This window comes from Apteryx rowi, unplaced genomic scaffold (assembly GCF_003343035.1).
Source record: "Apteryx rowi isolate R43461 unplaced genomic scaffold, aptRow1 scaffold_57, whole genome shotgun sequence".
Lineage (NCBI taxonomy): Eukaryota > Metazoa > Chordata > Aves > Apterygiformes > Apterygidae > Apteryx > Apteryx rowi.
In genome coordinates this window covers 2247080-2271391 of record NW_020450838.1, presented here as the reverse complement: position 1 = coordinate 2271391, position 24312 = coordinate 2247080, and the positions used below count along the sequence as shown (strand labels likewise).

The 24312-nt window shown below is 44.0% G+C and overlaps 1 protein-coding gene across 10 annotated transcripts in view; it reads right to left on the bottom strand.

The window, feature by feature from the left end:
* Window positions 1-220: 220 nt before the first annotated feature.
* Window positions 221-24312, bottom strand: part of CLASP1 (cytoplasmic linker associated protein 1) — a 184538-nt gene continuing 160446 nt past the window's right edge. For 5 of the 10 annotated variants that reach the window (XM_026082155.1, XM_026082158.1, XM_026082164.1 and 2 more), the window contains 6 exons: window positions 23619-23865; window positions 22665-22858; window positions 20801-20929; window positions 10225-10431; window positions 6231-6347; window positions 221-4380 (listed from right to left, as the gene is read on the bottom strand). In XM_026082155.1, the coding sequence (XP_025937940.1) occupies window positions 4294-4380; window positions 6231-6347; window positions 10225-10431; window positions 20801-20929; window positions 22665-22858; window positions 23619-23865 (981 nt within the window). In that variant the 3' untranslated portion in view covers window positions 221-4293. Of the gene's footprint in view, window positions 4381-6230; window positions 6348-10224; window positions 10432-16120; window positions 16223-17104; window positions 17506-20800; window positions 20930-22664; window positions 22859-23618; window positions 23866-24312 lie in introns of those variants that run through there. The other 5 variants (XM_026082156.1, XM_026082159.1, XM_026082162.1 and 2 more) reach the window with 4 other exon arrangements.

The following is a 24312-nucleotide window of genomic DNA, read 5'->3' as shown; positions in this document are numbered from 1 at the left end:
ATGGGTACCATGGTGGACACGTGCGCCCCAGGCTGCAGCTGGGCTAAAACCCTCCTGAATCAGGGACCCATCTCCACAGCCAGGGACCTGTCTCTGCTGTTATACCAAAATCATCAGTATATTTTTAAGAGCGAATCCTTTACAAGCAAGGGCTGGGCAGGGCTGTCGGAGCAAGGAGATGTGCTACTCTTCCCCTGAAAACAAACCCAACTTCCAGTTATTCTAGGGCAAACTCAAAAGGTTTTATTTTAATTTTTTTTCTTTTTTTAGCAAATTCTATCACATAAATGTTAACAAAAAACATCTGTACAGTTGCCATGATACACTCAAAAGTGAAACAAATAAGATATAAATACAGATATGGATGTAACATGACAAAAGCGGAAAAATAGAAAAAAATACATGCGCATGAACACGGTGCCAACAAAATCATTTCTTATGAGTGGCATTTTTCAGAGCAGTTTTTACTTCCCATTTAAAACATTATTGTTAGCAACATCCTGCTGTACTCTACAAAGATCTATTTTTCTGTCCCTTAATATGTAATATTATGCTTGATAAATAAAGGGGTGGGGAGAAAAGGTTTTGATGACAAAGATGCGAGTTACATTACTTATACAGGTTATTGGTAAGCTAGTAATAAGCAATAAAAAAAGACAGTCTTGTATTGTATTGTAATCCAGGCAAGCACACATAGTGTACCTTAAGAAAGCCACATGCCTCGATAATTCTGCACTACATGAGAACTACAGTACRTAGGACTGTGGGGGCCGATGTATCCGTTATTTGCCCATGCCCACGGAGCACTGGTGCAGCCAATGGCAGAAAAAACATTCACATCTGAGATTTCGGCAACCTTACAGCCAGGAACCACTGTCTGCTGAGAGTTTTCTCCCATTCAGACTTTTTAAGCATGGTGGGCAAATATTTTTTTTCTTTTTTCTTTTTTTTTTTTTCTCCTCTCAAAGATACGAAAAAAAAATCAAAGCCCTGCATAATGGGCAGCAAGAAAAAAAAAAAGGCAGCTGCAGTAGGTGGCTACTGCYGGGAGAACGTGAACACAAGCTCCACCGTCGCGGTGAGGCACTGCCAGCATGCAGATCTTCCTCTGCAAACGTGCGTGGACACTGTCTGATTTGTAGCCAGAGAGACCTTTATGCTTGCTAAAGAAAAAACAAAGTGATTGTACAGCTTTTGGAAATCAGAACGCTGCAGGTCAGAGGTGACATTCAGAGCTAGCCCTTTGAGTACTTCAAAGGAAAAAAAAGTCAGGTTATGTTCAACATACTAAACAACTTACTATGTACATTATACGCAAATGATTTATAAATACCTAAGCAGAATGCTCTCTACTGTATGCAGGTATAACAGACTTTAGAGTGCTCAAAGGATGAACAGTCCTCGATTGACTCATGTAAAGAAATAAAGTAACACACTAATGAGCATCTATTGACAAACAGAACAGAATCTGATCAAGAAAGTAAGGCCTGGTTCTACCATGTGCAGCCCCMAATGTGCCAATAGTATCTGAAAAATACACGCTCATCTCTGGAGTCTCAAAGCAGCAGCAGATTCCACATGTATTTCTGAAGGACGAGCTGTTAATTCCTACTGTAGTGTCAGCACACGCGCTAGGGTCAGTTCAGGGACATTAGTTACAGTGCGTTCACTTTCAGTGCATACTAACAGGATTTTATAAAATATAAAAAAAACATTTGAGAAGGAATTCAATTCCTGGAGACTTGCTACAGTGTGCCATTCAAAAAACAAACGAACAAAAAGCAAATGGTGATGGAACAAGCTCCACCACGGCTGGAAGGGGCTAAACGCCATCCGGTCGGCTATGCCGACCTTCTGAACCCCAGGATTGGGGCAGAAGATGCTCAGCTGACACGGGGAGAAAGAGAGAGGCATAAATACTGAGCAGTTAGAGCACAAATTAAAAAAAAAAACTAATAAAAATTCAAACAAGACAGCTAACTGCTGCCAACATGTCAGCTGAATATTTCCTCAAAAGGGAAAATAAATTCACATTAAACTAATTTCAATCATTCAAAAAAAAATAAAAAAGAATATTCTAACAAGCATACCGAAAGATGATGTAAAGGAATGGTCCACAGAAAGGGCAACACTGACCATGGAGCAGCCAATATAATCACAACAGCCTCCTCTAGCGAGGATGGCTTTATCGAGCCTGCAGGAAGACCTTGGGGGAATCCCACGCATCAGGGTCGCGATGGCTTCTCCTGCCATAGCATTATTTATTGGGAAAGATGAGGGAATTAGCCCCACAGCCAGCAAAAGCCTGGACAAGTCCTGAGGGACTCAGGACCAGGTCACCTCTCCTGCTCTCACACTGGCAGGGAAAGGGGCCAAAAGGCTCCATGGCCCCATCCTGCAGGGCCCYGCCAGAGCCGGGCGCTCGGATGGGACCAGGTGCCACGCAGCACCTCCCAGCACAGCTCCTTGGAGGCCGCGATGGACYGGGGCTGAGCCACGCAAGCACAGATTGATGGGAAGGGAGGACAACAGGGTTTCAGTCATTCTGCTGCAGCACCGGACACTTGTGTCGCCCACACACTGCCGAGGTGTCCCTTCAGCTCCCCACTGGGAGGGGGCTGGAGGGAGACCGAGGCACCAGGAGCAGCCAGAGAGCACGTATGGCCTGCAGGTCCACCCTCTCACGTTGCTGGCACTAGGGGCAAAACCCACTTCTGACCCACCGCAGGTTGGGGTAGGCCTGTCCATCAGCCAGGATCCAGCCCGGGACCAACCGCAGCATGAGCGTCCTCCTGCTTCCTCTGGGTTATGGCAGCAGTGGGGGAGCTCCCCCTCTGCAGACAGGAGGGTCTCCCGTCGGTGGAGGATGGTGCCACAGGGTATTCGACTGCCTGCGGGTTTGATTCCGACTTCGTCTCACTCATCAGTTGGTGAAAGGATCCTTCCAGCAGTGCCCTCAGCTGGGACGGCACCCAGAGCACCCTGCTGAAGCCCCCATGAGGGTGCTGCACACCCCTCTGAAGTGCTAAGCACCTGCAGGACCATGCATGGGGCTGGTCGGGAAGGAGGAGGCTTCTGAAGGCAGGTGACAGCCCTGCAGGCTCTTCAGGCACAGGAGGGAGCTGCAGCAGGCAACTGGCACTAGCCCAGTCAGCCCCCACAACGGGCACTTCCACAGGGGCATTTTGTCCAGTTTAAGATTCCCTTTCTGTCCTCTGGGGTGAACAATTTGCCCACAGCACACAGGAGTAGCGGGGATGAACAAGACCATTTACCACCCAACACCAGGAGGTCTGGTCAGAGCAGCAGATCAGCCCTTTGATGCTACAGACTTCAATAAAAATACAGCTCGCCTTGCAAGGCAGCACTACGATCCAGCCCTGCCGGCTCCGACTGCAAACCCACAGGTGCGCTCAGATCCCAACACAACACCCAAACTCCAGTGTCTGATCGCAGGCATCAGTCCCAGAACCGTGTCTCAGGCTCCCTTCAAGGGGTTACAAGTAACCTGACATGCCTTTTGAGTATATGAAAGAGCCGAATGGGCAAGAAGAGGGGAAATATTTACAGAGTCAATGAAAGTAGCAAGAGCCCAGCTGTTTCACAAAGCACAGCTGGCTGGAGAGCAGTTACAGAAAAATCAGCCCATCAGAGGTCTGTCAGAACTATGTACAAAACTCAGATGCTTAAAAAGAACCTACTTTTTCCATTACTCATTTGCTATCTCTCAGTATTAAAGCATCGGAGGCTAGAATCACAGCCCTAGCTGCAAAGACCTCCTCACGGACAATCCTGCATGTTAGGCAGGCTGCAAGGAGGACATACAAAATGGGATCACAAGACTGGCAAGGAGAGGAGAATCCAGCCAGAACAGCTGCAACCATGGGGAGAGAACACATAACTAGCGCACAGAAACCAAAACTGGGTATGAACTAAAATAACAAGATTTGTTTGACCTTTATGCGTGTCCACCTTTTTGGACTCAGTTTTGGAAAACTAACCTAAACATATTTCAGAGATTTCAGCAGGCTATACAAATATGTTTAAGTATGGCTTTCTGTTGTTCACTTTTTCTTTTTTTAATGAAGACTGCAACACAGACCTTGCTTCCTTTACATTCAATACCGATAAGATTCTACATAAAAGCTTTAAGGGACTAAAATACTGATTGCAATAAATATCTGCATGGCCTCCTTAAGCTGATGGAGTGCGCCAGTGAAGTAAGAGTAGCAGAAAGGTCTCTGAGAGGCACCGTTGATTGCTTCTAAGTCTACATGTGTCCAGATATCTTCATTAACTGTGCGTTGAAACATCTGAAGAGGAACTGCTGTTGCTATTGGTAGTCTGGGCCCTCTTTATGTACAAGTTTAGTAGCTTCATCTGAAAGAGACGACAAAAAACATGAGAAGAAGATGCCAGCAAAACAGACGAGCAAAAGTTGACTGGAAATCTTAAATGCGTGTTCTGTAGGCAACCATTTTGAATGGGCTGACACCACACTGGGCTCTCTGGATGAAAAATAGAAGCAAAACAGAGTATTTCAAAATATACAGGAGCAGAATCCTGGTCCCACTGAAATTACAGCCAGATTCAATGGGATTTGAAAAATTTGTTGTGCTTCATTTCAGCAGCTGTCAGTCAGGGCATGCACCCTGATCCTGCAGTCTGCTTTAGGCAAGCAGGATTCCCACAGAGGTCAGTGGGGCCACATGTAGACATTGAACCTGGTCACACACCGGCGATCTGAAAGCCAAGGTCCCTCCTAGGAAACACTCCTAATCCTTCGTGCTTGGGGAGCCCAGTGGGACAGATTTTGTTCTATTTCAAATGTTCATTTTCCATGATATATTTAAAAGTCTTCACTAACTTGGTAAATCTAGTGAAGCTGTTATGACAATATACTTCCTTTGCATGAATTTTTTCTGCCTTACCACCTTCGCTCCGGATCCTGCAATGACTCATGCACAGATTTAACTTTAAACGTGCAGGCAGTCTGAGTAAACTGAGAGGAATTACTCACATGTTTAAAGCTAGTTGTGCAGCACAGTAAGTCTGCGGCACCTAGATGCTGGGATAATAAAGTTTCTACAACACTCTGATATGGGGATTCCCAACTGCTCAAGTATAAACGAGGTAAACCTCAGCATCAATAGCTTTCTCCTTTTCCAAAGGGAAATTGAAGTAGTTTGTTTAGAGACAAGGCAACTCTATTTAGACATAAAATCCAAGCATCCTTAGATTCTGTCTTAACCCACACCACACTTCCTACCTTCAAAAGAAATTACTTGCTTTGAAATAACAAGATGAAGGCCTCTGAGCTAAGTAACCATCCCCATGCGGAGATCTATTTCAGAGACAACAATGCAGAATTCATCTTAAATTTGCAGGGAAATCTCAGCCTTAAGACTTCAAACTGACAGGAGAAAGAATCTAGCGACAGCTTCCTGAACAGTTTTGAAGAGCAATCAAACACCATCAGCTTCAAAGCGACATCCCAGTTCTCATCTGAAGAACAGAAGTGAGTTAAGGACTTGATTTCACTTGCAGCATCAGCTCAGAATTTGAGTTTTGCTGCTATCTTGACTGCTGGGCACAACAGTCTTTGGAGAGTCACTTGAGCTAGCTGGTCTCCCGGGAGGAAAGGGGCACAGCTGCCGTGCTGTTAAGAGTGAAGTTTTCCCTGCATTTCTATCAGCCCTAATCATGGCTTGTTGCTGAAAGCAAAGGTCCTGCTCTCCCTCCCAATCCAGCCATGCATTCCCACTCTCCTGGCATCAGATTAACTGTGTAGCCTCAGAAAGAGATTTGAAAACTATATATATATATATTTTAATGGCTTGTTTTCAGCCAGAGCAGCCTGCTGCTCCAACTCAGTGCATAGTCACCTCTGGATGTAGCACAGAAGAGGCAAGGTAGACGTGGCTGGAGTGGGAACAGTGAGGGACCAGCTCGCTGGTGGCAGCTTGCATTACACAGGATTAAATACGTCATGAAACTGATGCCTGAACCTCCTCAGGACTTTCTGTGGGGTTTCAAATGCTCACACTGAGGAGCAAGTGCTGTGCTGCTCTAGTGGTATTCAGCAGTGTGAGCTAGACTAACTCATTAAGATTTAACTGAGCACAGGGAACTTGACCCAGAACCACCGTGAAGCCACTGCTCTTGCTGCTAGTAGCATGAGCTGTTCAGCTGGCTGTTGTCAAAATACCAAAGAGGTGTTACTCTTATACCTTGCTTCCCGTGAGTTGTGCGAGATGAGGTTTCAGTTCTTCTCCAATTACTGAATAAATTGCCACTAGGCAAAACACACTAGCTTTACGGACACTGCTCTCTGTATTATCATAACCCTAGAAAACAAGAAAAAAAAGGTCACAAATCAAACAGCACTTGCCAACATCCTTCCAAATCAATATATTAATGAGCTGGTGAATATTTTGCAAGTGCAGCCACAGACCTAACAAAGTATATCAGGTCAACAGAAAGGTGCTTAATGGAAGAGCCAAATACATCCCATTTGTTACTTATGTTACTTAATGTTATTTATATCATTAAACAAGAACACAGGTTCCCAACACAAGCTTGTAAAGCTTAGGACTCCATCAAATACGTACATTCCTGCGTCCAATTCAGAAGACTGGATTGTCAAGACTTAATATGTTCAGTAGACTTTCCCTTGTTTTAAATACAAAATAAATATTCAGCCCCTTGAAAGCTGAAAAGCAGCAGGATGATCCAGCAGGTTATCCACTACTAAAGTCCTACAACAGCGCTACCGATGTTTCTTGCTCCATGCCTAGGTGATGCTTTCCACTGCTCCCAGCTTGTCTTCAGGAAAGAGTCTTTCCTGACTCAAATCCAACTCAGTGGAAACCAACTCACATGTCCAAAGTTGACCACTCCTGAGAGCAAAGCTACAGATGGAGACTAATTTTGCAGCAAAATGGCCTAATGGTTAGCTCACTCAGAATATGAAACCTAAAATTTTGGTTTGTGAAGTGCAATGTGCACCTTGGATGGAATACCAGTATCCAGACATAAGAAATAGCAAAAAGTTATCATAAAGGATTATTTTCCAGCCTTTTAAAAGCACTGTGCAAAAAACACTGCATAGCAGTGCTACACATGTGTGCTAGTCCATTAGATGAACGGACTTCTGTAGCCACAAGCTTGTCGATTACCTATCAGGCAGGAACAACCGTGGGAAAGAGCACGAAAAGCCGCGGTGGGTGTGCCAGACCTCGGGCAGCTACGGGAGAGCTCAGACTAGCCACCAGGTCACTCGACAGCTCATGACATCAGTTCTGTACTGGGGCAGTGATTTATCACTAAGCTGCGATCCCATGAGAAATACACCGATCACTCCAGCGTGCTGGACGCTGCTTCCTCTGGATGCAGGGTGACCTCYGCCGGGAAAGCTGAGAGGACAGACCCTGCACGGCTGGGGATGGGGACATCAGGCTGCCCACCGGCAAACACCCCAGCGGGCAGGCTAGCAAGGCAGACTAGACACTCTGAGGCAGCCAGGGCTCGTCACGGACACGACACCCATGGGCCCAGGCTCTCCGTGCAGAGGGAAAGCTTGCTCTAGGCTGGTCGCTCAATGCCTGCTTAAGGCTTAAAAGCAGGGCTCTGTCATGCCAGGGCCTGCTCAGCTCCGTCTCCTACTAAGCAACTCTCACTGCTTCCCCATGCAGATGGGAGACAGCAAAGCCCAGCAGCGGAAGGGCTCCAGCACCATTTGGAAAAGATTGTGTGCTTCTGCGTTTCTCAGATGCGTCAAAGGGGTGTGGGACAAATAAGTTACCCAAGGCCAAGAGAGCCTTCGCTGACCCTACAGCCAAAATCATCAGCTTCCCCAGCAGCTTGAGTCAGAGGCAGCGCTGCACAGCCTCACCCTCCCAGCGCGCCCCGACAGCCGCCGCCGCCACTGCCGCCTGAGCCAGGCTGCGCTACGTATCCTGGGGGCTCCTCTCCACGGGTACGGAAGGAGGAGGTCTGCTACAGGAGGTGACTCCTGTCTCTGTGGGGCCCTAATCCAGACCCACTGGCTTCATCCCTACTCTGCACCCCACAGCGCTTCTCAGCTCTGCCAAGTCTGGACCAGGACAACCCCGTGACCCCAAAGCCTAGCTTTCAGGCAAACAAGGCACACCAGGGAAGGCGCAAGGTGCTCTGAGCAGGAGCTGGCTGGGACGATTTGGGACCAGGACCTGGCACGCAACTGCAAACTACACCCAAGGCCAGTCTGGAGGCAGCCCTGAAGGCAAAGGCCACTGTCACGAGAAGCCCTTATCAAAACAGCACGGGGGGCTGGGATGTCTCATTCTTTCTGCAACACTTGCATACCAGCAAGAGCTTCAGTGCAGGCATATCAGTGCCCTGTCTCTGCCCTCGCGCTGCACTCGAACCACTAGGCAGCACGGCCAGGCCTCTTCTTGCTTTCCTCCCTCAAGGTTGCATTCCCTTCTCTGCAGCGAGCAGGGCCTCAACGGCCGGGTATGCTGCCAGGGCACGGCTTCTGGGAAGGGGCAGGGAGGGCTGCATCTTTCCCCAGGCTCAGAGGCCTACGACCGCTACGACTAACTCTGCAACTACAGCAACAAAACGACACGGGGCTGTCAGGTTTGTTTCCGTCTTTCACCAGTACATGATGTTTCTACCCCGGGCTGGCTGCTTGTGCAGCTACAACTGATGCCTCTGCAGGGTGGGTTTCCCAGGAGAACCTGAGCTGTAGGACACTGCAACGCTCCCACCAAGCCCCGCTACAGCACTGTGCAGCRGCCTGCCCACGCATCGAAGGCAGGCCCTGCTCTTGCCTTTCCCCTATCCAGTAACTCCAGCCAGAGAGATGCCACTCGGAGCTGCCGAGCTGCGCGCATGCATTACACTACCTCGATCTGACGCTTCTCACCTTTTAATCACTCCATTTCCCTCACCAAGGTAAACAACTACGTAGGTGATTTGCTCTGCACAAAGTCTTTCAGCCTGAAGGATCCCAAAGCACTTTACAGACAGGAGTAGGAGATTCACATAATCACTATGAGTTTCTAAGGCATGGAAACAATCACTGGCAACTCTGAGTTTAGAAGTCACAAACTAGCCTCCAAAACAATACTTAAGATAGAAAAGCAATTTAATAAAACAAATACAACTGTGCTCTTTTCAAGGGCACGCTGCTTACACCACTCCAGAACTTTTCTGGTGCATTGAGACTAGTCCAGATTTATTTCCCAACAATTACAGCTAAAACCTTTTTACAATGAAAGTGAAGATCAATACAGAATTGCTTGATCCCCAGATGCTGGGATTTAAGAACAGAATTGCAAGAGTTGACATTACAAAGCTGGGACAAATGCTGGGACGCACAAGAGGAATTTCCGACTTTGCTCTTGTCCTTCAGCTCATTATGCTCACTATAAAGAGGTTTCTTTATCCCAGCTTTCCAGTGAAGTCTTACCCACCAAAACATACCACCCCCTTCACACTGATCTGTTCCTGTCATAATCCCTCCCCAACAAACACATACACACAGACATATTCTTTCTCCTCTCTTCTTGCTGCTACCTAATTTCCATCTTGCTTCCAGCCTTATTCCAGTCCATACCCTGCCAGTTGCTTGTGCAGGGGAACAGAATACAATTCCAATACAGCCAGCACTGAAAGTTAAATACACAATRTAAGACCAAGCCTTAGCACTGGCAAAAATAAAGCTCCCCACCCAACTTGAGAGGGTTGTGAAAGAGGCTGAATGCAAGTCAGAAATTCGGTCTCCTGATTTCAGAGAAAAAGGGGGGACTATCCAGCCTGCTGGGATTCAAATTCAAATGCAAAGTACAATCAACATGCAGAACAGCTCAGCAGAATGAAAGGAGACTGCAAGATGTGCTGCTTGGGATGCGCTGCAATTGCACAAGAGGTGGCTAATTCCCACTAAGTTTATTGTATGGCTGCTACCGACTTCTTTAGGAGCCAGGCCAAGGTATCTAACTGTGGAATGCAAACACAGGAATCGGAGTTTTCCTCTCCTTCTCCTTAATGCATCAAAACAATATCAAAAGTGCAAAGATTTAAAAAAACAAAACAAAACAAAACAAACCTCAGAGGGATTAAAATTTTAATTTACCAGAATTTGGCCCCAGAGGGTAATTTTCTCAGGTTACACACCTTATGCATTAATCAATTATGCTTTCTGCTTGGGAGCACATGTGACATGGGCTTCTGTACCTGTAACAATCCAGGAATAATATCAGGAAGGAGCTGATGCAACGATTCCTTAGAAATCCTCTCGATGACTTTTGTCTGCATTTTGATGGCAGCTAAGTTAATTGGATAATCTGCAGTTTGAATGATGGGGCAAAGCACTTTGATGCACTGCTCTGGGTGGATGGAACTAGCCAGGGTAGAAGCAGCTTCCTCAGCAGCTCTGACCACCTGGAATGAAAGCAGAACAAAACCTTACATTAATGAGTTCATACTTCACAGCCAAACTAGGAATGACTGCCAGGAAATACTCGGGGATGTTCATTAACGGATCCACAGGAGGCTCTATTGAGAAGCAATCAACTCAGAGAATTCGTGTCCTTTGCCTCCAGTGACATATTTGTTCCAAGCAGACAGGGAATTCATCTCACTTAAGGTGACTGTGTCAAAGCTGTGATTAGTTTGAGAGAGTCGTCTAACATCCCACTCTAACCCAAGAAAGATGGGTACCTCCAAAATAGGGGAAGCAAGAGGATAACTTCTCTCCAACCACTGTCAGGGAACGAAAACCCACAAGCTTAGACTTAAATACTAGATTTAGCTTCTTCAACATTATAATTAACAAGAACTAGTGTTGCACACTGATGTGCACCTGAACAGCTGAGTGCTTGGATGCCCAAGTGGAGACACCTGTGCCCATGGGGATGTGTCCTGCCACTTCCCACCCAAGCTCTGCTGTAATCAAACCCACAGTATGCAGGCAAACAAGCTTTTGGATGTCCCTGACCAGACAGCTGTGCTCTGAGCACCTTTACCACAGTAAGGCAGCACTGCAATCACATGTAAAGCATAGGCAAAAGAACAAGCAGAAACAGTGCTGGCACCCATGTTTTGCAATTAGCCTATGCTTTAGAGTGGTCAGGCAAGACGACCTGAATTCAATTGTATTCTTAGCCTCAGGGAAGGTAAATTCAGATTCTTCACTCTTTACTCCAGCGTGTAGGACAGCTATTTGGGAGAGAAAAGACCCAATTTTGGTCTCCCCTAAGAGTTGATTCATTTTATATTCTGCAGTAACTGGATAAAAAAGCCAGGATAGAAAGGCAGGTTCCCTCCTTTCAAGTGTCTGTGCTAAATGCCAGGCAACAAAGTCCCGTTTCCCCTTGGCTGCATTCTTCCTGGCCACAAATCCCATACTACTTGCTCACCATATTCCTCTTTCAGTACAAAGGATAGAGGATGCTTTTACCCACCTCTTCCCGCTCCCCTCTGTGTTTATCAAGAGTGGGAACACCTGAGTGGGTAGCAGTGCCCTAAGGGACAGAATTAAATCGGATACCTCAGCTCTAAGAAAGATTCACACATCTTTGTGCTTAGCATTTCCTGGCTAGCCCCAGGCAGTCTCCAGCTCTGAGCCCAGCAGCACCACATAGCCTTTGAAGGCACCTCCCTCTCTTTCCTGACTGCATGAGAAGCTCAAGTGCCTAACACAGGTCCTCTAATTCATTCCAAGCCAGACACTGTGGGTGGTTTCTGGAGCTGATACTTGAATCCAGCACTAGGAAATCTACCCCAATCTGGAGGGGGGGAGAAAAAAAAAAAAGCCTAATTGATCTGCAGATAGAAGCAGTGAAGAGTGGCCAGCTCAGACTATTGCTCCAGCAGAAGAGACCAYCTCTGTCTACACAGCTTGCTTTACCCATGTCCACGGCTCATCGTGGCTACAACGCAACCATTAATCTTTCACTCATGTTGATAGCGGCCTCACTGAAACAGGTATAGCTGCAACATACTTGTACACCTGAGAAATAACAAAACTCGTCCACTTGTTCTTGGCATCCTCTAAAGCAAACCTGACAATGAAAGTTATCTTAGATACCTCGTGTAGTACAACTACTGCATGCAGACAAGGTACAGACGGGATTGTGAAGCAAACCTGAGAGACCTCGACTGCTTCTGCAGCAGTGCCCTTTTAACAGGAGAAAAGCTGTTAATCTACTCCATCTACCTCAGGCCTTTCTCAACAATTAACAGTGTTAAAACATTTTCAAATGTTTCAAAAAAAAAAAAAAGGCAATCCACTAGGCGGTCAGTATTCAAAAAATTTCATCCTGAAAGATCTGTGGATGAGTACAGAACAGAATGCTCGTTTTCCTCTTCCAGCTGYCTCTTTGCTAATTCCTCTTCAATTTCAAGAAGCATAAAAGTTAACGTTTTTCCACATCAGCCAGTTCGAGCTTAAGAGGAAGTACTATATGATTTTTAGGGAAAGAAGAGAAACATCCAAGTACTTAAGGAAATCTAATGCCATAGTTTGGTACCACGGCATTGAATTGCTGGTATGGATAAAGTCAGGAGTCCCAGGAGGTCTCTATTGAATCTGAGGWGGTTTCCTTTAAAGGAATTCATTTCTTGGCACAGCAGCTTTTGACATCACCTTTCCCAGTGCTGAAAAACTGCTACCATCAAGCTTTCTACAAACAATGCAACGGAATTAAACGAAGGCCCAGAAAACTTGTAGTCTGCTTAACATTCATGAGCAAGTAATTTTAGCTTTAAAAACACCCACCACCTATAACTATTTGGACACAGGCCACTTGGGATTTTGCTTTGCTACAACTGCAAATACCGTTAGCAAATGTTTTCAGACACCCTGAGAAAGAAAAGCTTGAACATATATCACAACATAATACTAAACTTTTTTTTAAATCCTCCTGATATCCTTCTTGATAAAGAAGCAACAATATTTTAGTAAGCCCTTCAGGACAGATTCTGATCTCAAGTACACTATTGTAAATTTGGAGTAGGTGAAAATGTCAATAAGCAATTCTAGTCAGGCTTTAGCCCTACATCCCATCTGCATTAAAGTTTACCACAAACATTTAAGTTGCAGGTATGAGGTAAATGTATTAGAAAACCTTCAAAGGCCTGTTACTAATTCCAAGTGCAAGGGGTTAACACAGCTGTAATTTTTCACAAAATGAGCCAGGGTTCACACAGCAACAAAGGTCAAACATATTTTGCACACCATAAGCTCAGCAAGAAAAGTTGTAAATGTGCCAGATTATTTGTGCCCATGCAAGTCCTCCTTTCACCAAACCTGCCTGTTTCCAGCCAGGATCTGACTGCATTGGCACAGCAGTTGGGTATTTCAAATCACTTCACCATGAAGTGCATTTCTTCTAAATACAGAAGGGCATATTACAGAATACATGTCCAGTAGACTTCCTGCTGATATTAGCTTGTAAATGTGACAAAACCAAGGAGATTTCCAAGTCACGTGAGAGCACATCTGGCAGACGTCTCCATCTAAGCCACACTTCAGCAAGCCCCTTAAGCATATGTTTAACAACATGCTTAAGTCTCACTGACGTCAATGGGATTCAGGCATGTGCTTACATGCTTGCTTGGATCAGAGCCTCTGCAGGTAAGCAGCTCCCTGCTCCATTGGGAAGGATCAGCGGGGGACAGAAGGGAAGACAGGCTGGGGCAGTACCAGCTGAGAGCGAGCAAGCCAAAAGGACGAGCTCTGCCTTCATTCATCTCTGCTGGCACAGAAAGGTGAAATGCAACCATTCTGCATTTCCAGAAACAGCGCTGTCCAGAAGGTCTTTCCTTCCAGCTTTGACAGAATAAAGCACTTTGCCACCCAGACCAACTCTGTATCCACGAGGGAGAGAACTGCTCTAGGTACTTACATGGTGCTCTCAGAGTCGCATTCACTCAGCGATGCCATAGAAATCAGCAGTGTTCCCGCAGAGAAGGAAGTGCATTATCAAGAGATACGAACTGCCGRGTCATTTGGCAACAGGAGTATGCAATTAGAGCTGAGTTTAGCGAAGATATCTTGCTGAGGCACAACACTCGGGTCTTGCAGAGCATACATACCATACAATATCAAAAAAATCATTTTTTAATCAGGGATTTGACCTGACCAGCAGAGTGAAACAACCTTAAAACGAGTGGGAGAAATAAGCAAACAGCATCAAGTAACAGTTCTTCCTCCTATCTTTGGAGAGAAGATCTATAGATATACACCCAGAAGCAATAGGAATGGCCCTATTAGGCTCAGACTAACTGCAGACACCACAGGAGTTAGTGGCTATGAAATACCACCCTTTAAATTCAAGAAAAAGAAGTTTGCTCTTCACTACATGCTCAGACTGGGGAGGTCTGTCACAAGAGGACACAGATACCAAATGGATTAAGAAAATTAGACAAATTTCTGGAAGAAAATCCAWCAAGGACCAATAAACACAGAAGGGCTGACAGAACCTTTAGCATGGGAAGGCTGTAAGCTTCAGACAGCTAGAAGAAGGGAGAATATTCTCACGGAAGCATCACTGTATGCTTGCTTCTGGTGAGTCATTGTCAGAAGTAGCCTATCAAGAGAAGCAAACTTTTCATCTAACCTAATATAGTTATTCTCAATGATCTCAGAAATACAAAAGAAAAAGAGTCATCAAGTGATGATAACAGCTAGAAGAAGCCAGTTCAAAAGGGTGGCTATGAAGCAAGATCTGCAAGACTGGAGAGAGCCTGCAGTGTTTTAGAAACAATGACACTATAAGCTGTGTACAGGGTATATCACAAACGTGATTTTACCTCTCAGTAAAAGCTTAGAACAAACCAYGGTATGAACTGGATAGTTTGATGCCATTGAAAGGGCAGGTAGCCCAGGAATGCAGATCTAAGAGATAGCATTTCACTTTAAAGCAGCAGGTTTTTCTCCTTTCCAAATGCTGACCTTATGCTACATGCTAGAGACTAGATTCAGCCTGACTTCTGCTGGCATAATATAAGCTGGGTTCCTTGAAAGAGATCTGCCACACATTAAACCTTTCCAGTGAGCTCTCCCAAGAGAAACAGTTATAATTCCTCCTAATTTGCTTTGGGAATGAACCATTTTCACCCGCATGGATCCAGAGAAATGCAGAGGAGGTAAATAGCCTACATGTCTAACAATGTCTTTCTTAACACCGTAAATGAGTAGCTTCAAGGAGTAATAGGTCAGACAGGCCCAGGAATGTGTATGAAATGCTTTCTGATTTCAGTAGAAGGGGACATGTGGATATGCAGTATTAGGAATAGCGTGATCAATACAGCCACCTGCCAGAACTCCCTTTCTTTTAACAGAAAAGCACATTGGCATCATTGATGTTCCACAAAAGTTGCTGGACACACTTTGGACCACAACAATTCCCACTGGCTTACCGGGCTCACAGCACACTGCAGCTGCTGGAACCTGTTTGCTTAAGACACACAAAACCAATGAACCAAGACTCCCCATCTCTTTAGCGTAATCTCTTCTGCTCAGCTACCGCTCTCAGTGCATTATGGATGTTGCTTGCTGCCCAACGCTGCAGCAACTTCTCTGCAGTAACCTGCTCTTGGTCAATATGCAGCAGCTTTCTAAGTGTTCTGATAGTTTCATTTCCACTTTGAAATGACCCAAGCTATTGTCAAATAATGAAAGAAAAATATATGCCCCGACTCATCTAAGGCAGAACATCCCTGCTTCACAGGCTGCACAGGGCAGAGTAACTTGTGTTTGGATCTTAGCAGAGCAGCATCTTCATGCCTAGATGAGTTTATGTAGGACTGTAAGGTGGAGTACTCTGCCCCAGTTGCTAGTTGCACTGTCCCTCCAGAAAGCTGTAGAGAATGAGGCAGTGTAAAGAAAGAACACTAAAAACTTAGAGGCTCTATACTCAGTTGTGAAATACGCAGAGTGCCAGTGAAGTTTACTAAGCAGAAGAACAAGGGTTTTGCTTTCGGGCTTACAAGGCACACGGCTATGTTTCCGAGCCAGCTTTTGCCATCTAGAGGTGGTTACTTTAAGCCTGTATAATCTAAGCCGGAGGGGACGGAGGCTTACCCATAGCGAGCCAGGCAAGCTCCCATCCCTGAAGCGTTTACAGTCTGATCCAGACAGGAACAAACAATTAAGAATTGGGTTTCAGAGCAGGAAGTAGACTCAGAGCAATGGGGAGTGCTAAGCAGATGAAAAACAATATGATTTCTATAAAGGATTCAAAGGAGATGAACAATTAGATTGTTTTCCTGTGTACTAAATATTTCAAACATGTTGGGAATTAAAAAAAAAAAGGCAAGAAAACATATACTTACAAAACATCAACAACTGCCAAACTGCAGCACTTGGCAGCTTCCAGTTTGCACTATATATCAATTAACCTTAAACATTGATCATTTAGTACTTCTCCTTCTTTAATAAGCTACATTTTACAGAAAAAACACATCATTGGAGGGCAGTTGTATTTTATCTCATAAATGCCAGAGGCCCGTCTAAAGCACCTCAGCAAGACAGCAAGGTATTTACAGTTAATGAATAGGTGTGATTTGTTCTTATTCATCTTCTTATAGAGGGTTACTACAAGGAACAATATATTCTAATTATGCTTATAGACTCTCTGGGTAATAAAAGGCCAAAATCAGATATTTAAGACATGACACAATATTCTTTCCTTACGCAAGGAAAATACTCAGATAAATTTATAGGCTTAGTTGCAGAGAAAAATAGACAGAATCAGGAGATTAGCTATCCTCCAATTTTCCCTGGTAAAGATGTTTTGTGACAATTTCCCAAGGTAACTGACTATTTCTGTTTTAATACTCATTAATAAACTCATACTCATTTTGCTGGTATGCATCTGAAGCAATGTCATGTCAATGGTATTGGGTCAGCAGACAGCATCTCTCCTTAGTTATGGGTGAGTAACTATACTGGAATAAATAAGTTAATATTAACTAATTGGCAACAGAAGGATGGTTCTCTTCCAAATAATTGCAAACAAAGAGTGATAAAAATCAACAAGATTTAATATTGTCCACAACTCCAATTACGTTTTAATGCTCCAAAAGTAAGTGAAAAGCATTTACACATCAACCYCCATAAATATTTACAATTATGACTGAAACAGGCTTGACTCTTCACACCTCTTCATTAAATCAACAGCATTGAATAGGCTGTTATACTACAAACAGCATAAATATGGGCTGAAGTTAGGAAAAAAAAATTTAAAAAAGGCAAACTACAGATGGATCCCAACCCAAAGTCTTTCAGCCTGTAGCCCAGGGTTACGTTAATTTTGAACCCAGATTAAGGTCTGGGCTCTGTCATTCTCCTGCATTTGCGCCCACAGCAAGGCGTGACTCAGCACCACCATCCAGCCCTGCTTCCCGAAGTTTCCTCTCCCATATCCCCAGGCAGGTGAGTGGTGCTGTTGGCTGGGCTGCTCTGCTGATCCTGGACCTTGTCTTCAGGAACAGAAGGCAGGAAAAGTTCTAGCAATGGCAAAGATTTAGCTGTTCAAACTTTGGACTAAAAAAAAAACCCAACCAAACAAAAAAAACCCATCCAACCAGCCAAACAAAAAAACCCCACCACACCCACCCACCCAATTACTCAGGCATCCCAGGATGTTCAGCTGGGCTGACACTGTTTTGATGATTCTAGCTATATTATCTGGAACCAGGAAGGGAATAAAAAGTCTCTTCTATTTCAGACCAAATCTTTAACCAAACATTGGCACTCAAATGGAAGAGGGAGCAGTATTTGCTGGGTGATTAATATGTTGGTTATAATGCGTTATTTGACCTCTCCTGGCCATGCTGAACAGCAATATTGGAATTTGGGAACATAAAAGAATTCTCTTTTTCATTTCCAAAGAACTGCCACCTCTTAGTACACTGACTTCTTGGAGACGGTGCCCGAGATTAACGATTCTATACTGTCCTACTTTTCAAACTCTTTCCTCTTTGCTTGGTCACTTTAAATTTCTCCTCCATGGGCCCACACACATCAAAAAAGAGGAGCAACAGTTTAGGACAATTAGCAGTCCCTATGCTGAAGTGGAAACCTGGCTAAGAGCAAAGCAGATACAACTCATACTCTCACAACAGTCATTTTCTGCCCACTTATGCAGCCTGCTGTGTGTCAAAGGATCTCAAACCATAAACCAGGATCACTCCCGTTTTCTACTACAGGGCAGAAGCATCCCAGAAACATCACAAACCCTCAAGTGATGTCTTACTCAGACAGTACACCCATTGCCCTTAATTTGGCTGTGGTTTACCAAAGAGAAAACTGTAGGGCAGATCACTAAGATCCTCTCCCCTTCCCTTCCTCAACTATCCTCTCTATTCTCTCAAGTGCCCTTGAATCACAGGCTGGCAAACCCCAGCTGAACCCCTCACTCCAGCCAAAGGGCAGCTCCTCCACCCCTCCTGGAGGGCAGTGCCGCAAAGTCAGCAGCGAGCCCGAGCTGGAGGTCCACTGCAGGATGGGAACTCATGACCTTCTGGCCCAAGGCTATAAGTTTGATCAACTGAGCCATACTCAAACGGACTCTCAGTTAATTTTCCACAGACTTCACTGAATCAGCAATCCCCCACTATAGGTAAAAATACCTAAAGCGGTTTCCCAGGTGTATCTTCAGCCTAGCTCATATAGAGACCCAAATGCAGATTGGGAAATTTTCTTAACTTCCTGAACATTGTTATCTTCAAGCCACTGACAGACAATTGATGCCTTTCATGAGCTGCGTTATGGTTCAAGAGCCCCATTTACACAGGGATCAGAGGAATCAGAAAAGCTGCACATACATATAGTAGAACGAAAAATCCCACCTCCCAGCAGGAACACCTTGAATCAGCTCTGTGGGAAAATGGGAGGAGGCACAAATATCATGATGATATTTTTACATTGACAGAAGCAGCAAAGTGCATGTTTTTTTCAGCATAAGCTTGTGGAAGACCGAACACCCATGCTGTGGGTTGTTCACTCCTGTTGCAGCACCAGTGCTATTGCTCAATACAGCTGAGCACAGGACTGTCTAGTGACAGACAGCAAAAAGGGAAGAGGCCTGCAAAACCACTGCAAGTCAAATGCATGCTATGTACAACATAGCAGCCACCTGCTGACAGGAATACAGCTCAGACTTTTCCTTGTATTAAAGAAAAGAAAAGAATTCACATCTCTTCATTCCTAGCATGGGCTTTGCTTTGTGTGTTGCAATAAYGACTTACTCTTCTCTGCTTTTCCTGGACAGGCATCTCACATGCAAACCCTGAAGAACCTTTCCATACCATGAGCGTGAAGAACATGGTGGGGGGGAATACGGGGCATGAAATGTCATGTTTTCAACCTTACACTTAATTTCTGTAAAAGTCTGTCAGTCACACATGAGGAATGTGAGCTCTGAGGGGCATTAAAAACAAAGTCAGTGATAATCTCGAAAGGTTGCTAGAAATGGCAGTTCTGGAGAACTTTCAGAAAAAAAAATACAAGGGCACTGAGTCAAGGTGAGCTGAGAAGTATGTAACCAGGAAAACCTGCCAATAAAAGGCACTCCTTCAGAACACAATGTTTTGTCTGACTGCTTTATCAGGAAATCAATTTACAACTGCTTCTTATTACTCTGAACTGAAAATGACAGGAGTGCAAGAACCCTAAATCAGAGAAAGGAGGGTACRCAGAGTATGGCAATCCTCAATCACTGAAGGTTTAAACGTTTTCTACCTTTGCATTTTAGAGATATCCAGCCTGTTCAGTTCTTTCTTCCCTGTGGGTGTCTTTCTGTTGTTTTGTTTTTTGGGTTTGTTTTTTTTAAAAAAATACAATTTCTGCTTTGCACAACTGATGCAACTTTATCAGTTACGCAATGCTCTAGGGCAGTCTGATCTATACAACGATCTTTTTCATGGGCAAAGCTAACCAGAGATGCCTAAAATTGCTAGTTTAGTACAAGGCTTTTTCCTTTTGCAGAGAAGACTAAGTATCTTAGATTTCAAAGGAAAGATTTTGGTAAAAAAGCCACCACAGAAATATACAGGAATTCACATGTCGTTTTCTGGGGTTCAGTTCAAATTTACAACATGCAGAAGGTGGAAGAAAAGATCTAGGTTGGAAGCCAATCTACAAAGTTGTCTGCAATTTCAAATGTAATTATGATGTCCCTTTATTTTTATTTTACTGTAGTCAAATACTTTCMTTTGAATTTTACACATCTGAATTCTTTCACAGCACAGAAATGCAAGTCACCCTTCCCCTTGCCTCCTTCCCTCTGCCCCATTTTCTTCTCCTCAACAGGATGCCCTTTTTGTCCATTTTCTGTTGTTATCCACCAGTTCTCCAGCATGGCCCAACTTTATCACTCCCTTTTCACGCTCAGTTCTACTTGTATACTGGTTTTGTGTCCACCAGCATATTTTCTATCCTTGCCTGTACAGATGTAGGCACCACAGTGCCCTTAATGTGCTCCACAAGCTTATCAAATACGCACTTTTATGTTGTTGGACCTCATCCTGTCCCAAAATAAACAACAAAACTCTGGGAATTGATAAATAAAGATGGCCTACAGCCTCAGATAGCTCTTAATCCACCTAAACAGCTGTTTCAGTCTCAAAATTTCTCTTCCTGCTTCAGCAAGCATAAATCCTACCCCTTCATACTTGGGAGGCCTTTCATGTCAAATTGTTCTACTGTCAAGATTGGTCAACCTGTTTACTCATTAAATCTAACATATCCTTAGTAGGTCCATATTGCTTTCCCAGTAGTAACACTGCAAGGTTCACTCACCTCCTTGTGGGAATCCTTATGTGCTTCCAGGGTTTTCATGATGGTCAACTCGGCATAGTTCTTGAACCTGGCTGGCTGATTCCGTAAGATCTCCCTCAGGACTCGTAGTGCCAGGGCTCTTATTGAATGCTGTGTCAAGAGAAAGTCGCATTAGAAATCAATTCTCAAAACTCTAGTTTGAAGTAAATTCTGATGGCTCCCTACTCCACCAGAAGTCTTACATTGCTCCACTGGAGTTGGTAGAGCAAACAGTGTAATCAGTATACCTGAAAATTGAGTTGGTCTCATTGCCTTCTACTGCACAGAAACTGACATATAATGACTGTTCTCACCAATACAGGAAAGAATCAGATTTTTTTTTTAATTAATTTTATACTTTTTTGTTATTGAAATACAAGTTTGTTCCCAAAGCAGCATGCCTGTGTTAGATGAATGTACAAAGAAGCTCAGATTATATTTGTTTTGCTCTTCCTGTTTTGCTTAGTTTTGCAGACATCAAACTGAGCTCCAACCATGCAACAGTCAAAGCTGTTTCTCATATACAGATGCAGTAAGTCAACTCTGTTCCTGTAAGTCTTATGAAAATTATTTTCAAGAACAGTCAGTCATTGTAGTCACTCTGACGTGCGTGTTAATCCTTTATATCAAAAGAACATTAGCAGAAGGTATTTATAACACCTGCTTCATTTTTATAACTGTTATATTAAGGTTTTTGGATTGGGGCCATTCCAAATGTACTCTATTATTTCAACAGAGGAATACTTAATTTACTCTATACTGAGGCCTTTCATTTCTGCTTAGATAAAGTCACCATATCTTCCYGTACATCTATGACAACGCTGTAATTATACATGTAGGACACTACAGCAGCTCATGCTTACACTGCAAACAGTGACTGGGAAAACAGCTGCCACCTACACTACTTCAGAATTAAATGAACATTTTTAAGAGTGCCATATATTTTACAAGGAGTATAAGAAGCACACAACTGACGTTGGATCAGGTTAAAGGAAAAACAGAACTGTGAGTGCTTTTAAGCCTAAATATTATAACATTCAGATAGAGCATGGCTCTGATTTGAAGGAGCAGGCAGGGTGCTGAGCCTTAGTGAATCTCACTGTGCTGCAGGCTGAAGAAATAGCCTAACGGGGCAAAGTAAAAGTTTAGCCTGTAAGTCTCCTACTTCAGTCAACTACTGTCAAATGTAGAGCTTTGATGGCAGTGCAGCACACAGTTTCTTATACGTGTACATGTGCATCCTTTTTAATAGCTGAAAACAAGATCCCTGTAAAAGCAGTTTGCTCTTGATAAAGCTTTTGCAAGRAGACAGACTCATCCCATGATATATAATAGCCCAGATCTTTAATCCACACAGAGCAAAAATGAAAATATTCATCCCCCATTTCTGAGGCAATTCATCTGTTCTAGGGTGTCTTTTTTCTCTTCTCCCATTTGGGGGGGGGGGCAGAGGGGAAAGGAGGTGGGAATAGAGTGAAGCACTTGTATTTTCATCTAATTTGTTAGAGAACAATTTTTGAAACCTTGATAATTTTCAAGTTAAAAAAAGTAATTTCTTTTCTCATTCTAGTTCAATTTCATAACTACTTGTTACTAAACACTCAGGAGGGAAGGGAAAAAATTGGTACACTTCAGAGTAGCTTGAAATTCATCGTTTAACACTGACAATGAAAGCGGAGTCAACATCCTTCACAGGAAAACTTGAGCAGTGCAATGGCACTGATGAAATGCTGAAGTAGTAACAAGCAGTACAAATGCAACAAATTTCATTTAAATTAATGTGGAGAAACTATCCACCTAGATGAAGCAATGTACAGGAGAGTCAAGACAAAAATCTGCATCTCACATCTTTGTCTCCAAGCGTTTCCAGCAACAAGAGCAGAATGGTTTTGAAATGTTCCTCCCAGACTCCAAGATTATCTTCCCTTGTGATCTTCAGCAGTTCCAGGAGGGCTCCTTTCCGCTCCTCCACCCGCTCGTTGTGGTTAGAGAGCTCTTTCAGAAGATCAGCCACCAAATCAGAATGGTCAATGGGTACTTCTAGGACAAACGACAACAAGTCATTTGGGGAAATGAGGAAAAGATCAAAGACACCAAGATTACTAACCCTGTACAGAACAAGGTATATGCAACAATGAGCCCCCCCAAAAAGCACCAAATCCCAGGTGGCCTCAATCAAGCAGGAAAAGGATCTGACTAGCCCACAATTTCACCTGAGTTCATCTCACAGCTCCTGAATCTACATGGCTTCTAACGAACCAGGAAGAAACSATGATTGAATTTCATCCAATCCCAATAATTAATTCTACAAGATGAGAACTGCCACAGTTTGTCCTAGACTTACACACCCAAAGTATGATCCTTAGATCGCAGTACAGTGACTCATCAATATAYTGCAAAGGAATAAAGTGAAGGTGCAGCATCATTCACATATAGTGAAACACACTTAACAAGTTATGGACTTAGTGACTTGTGGACTTAGTGGTTTCAGTCCTAAAGAGTAGAAGGTCCACAAAATAGGGTCCCTGGAGATGCATTTAGCTTAGACTCTTAAGGGACTAGTTTGATGCAAACTCTAGGCAAAAATGCACAAATTGCAGTATAACATTTTCTCAGTAGCCCCATATCAGGTTCAACTGTCACATGAGAACACAGAGTATTTCGTGCCAAGCCTCGTCTCAGGTGCAAAGTAAAATACAACGTATCCTTACACAGACCTGTATCCAAGAGCACTACACRTACATAAATACACCAAGAACAGAACAAGCTGCTTGCAGTTTTACAAGGTACRGATACAAACCATCCCGAAGCTGATCCATGTCATCATCAAACACAGCTTCCTTCAGGGCAGTCTTGTCGTAAGTGTTAATCGTGTCGGAATACGGGTAGGGGTTGTACTCTCGAGCACGGGGCCCTGAAAACGCACGGGGAGGCTGGGTGTTAAGGAGGGAGGTTTTGTTATCTAGAGCCATCCTTCCCCCTTCCACAACGTCACTGCTGCCGCGGACATCACTGGCGGGCACCGCGAGGCCACCATCTCGAGACACCTAGAGAAGCAAGCAGACAGAAAAGATGTGAGACTATTCAAACTCAGTGGAAGCTGCAACCTTTTGAAATCCACCCACCAATACAAAGACCCATAATCAATTTTGTATAGAATTCTTTACACGTACCTAATAACTTCACTAAAACTCAGATTACCCCCTCTTTCCCTTACTCATGTAAACACCACTGTTTCAAAAAATATCTCACAAGCATAGGAACAACACAAAAAGCTATGCTAGCATTCCTAAATCTAAGTGAATATTCCTAAAATTGCACAGGCTRTCAAAAAATCATAAACAAGCTCTGGGACAAGATCAGTTTTCTAAGAAGGAAATTACTGGAGCAGTAGGCAAGAGAGGGCTTCTTCTAAAGGGAAAGGAAACCWAAGCAACAGCCTTCTCACAAAACCTCACAACCGCACTGATAAAGGGGGCTGAATGGTGTTTAGC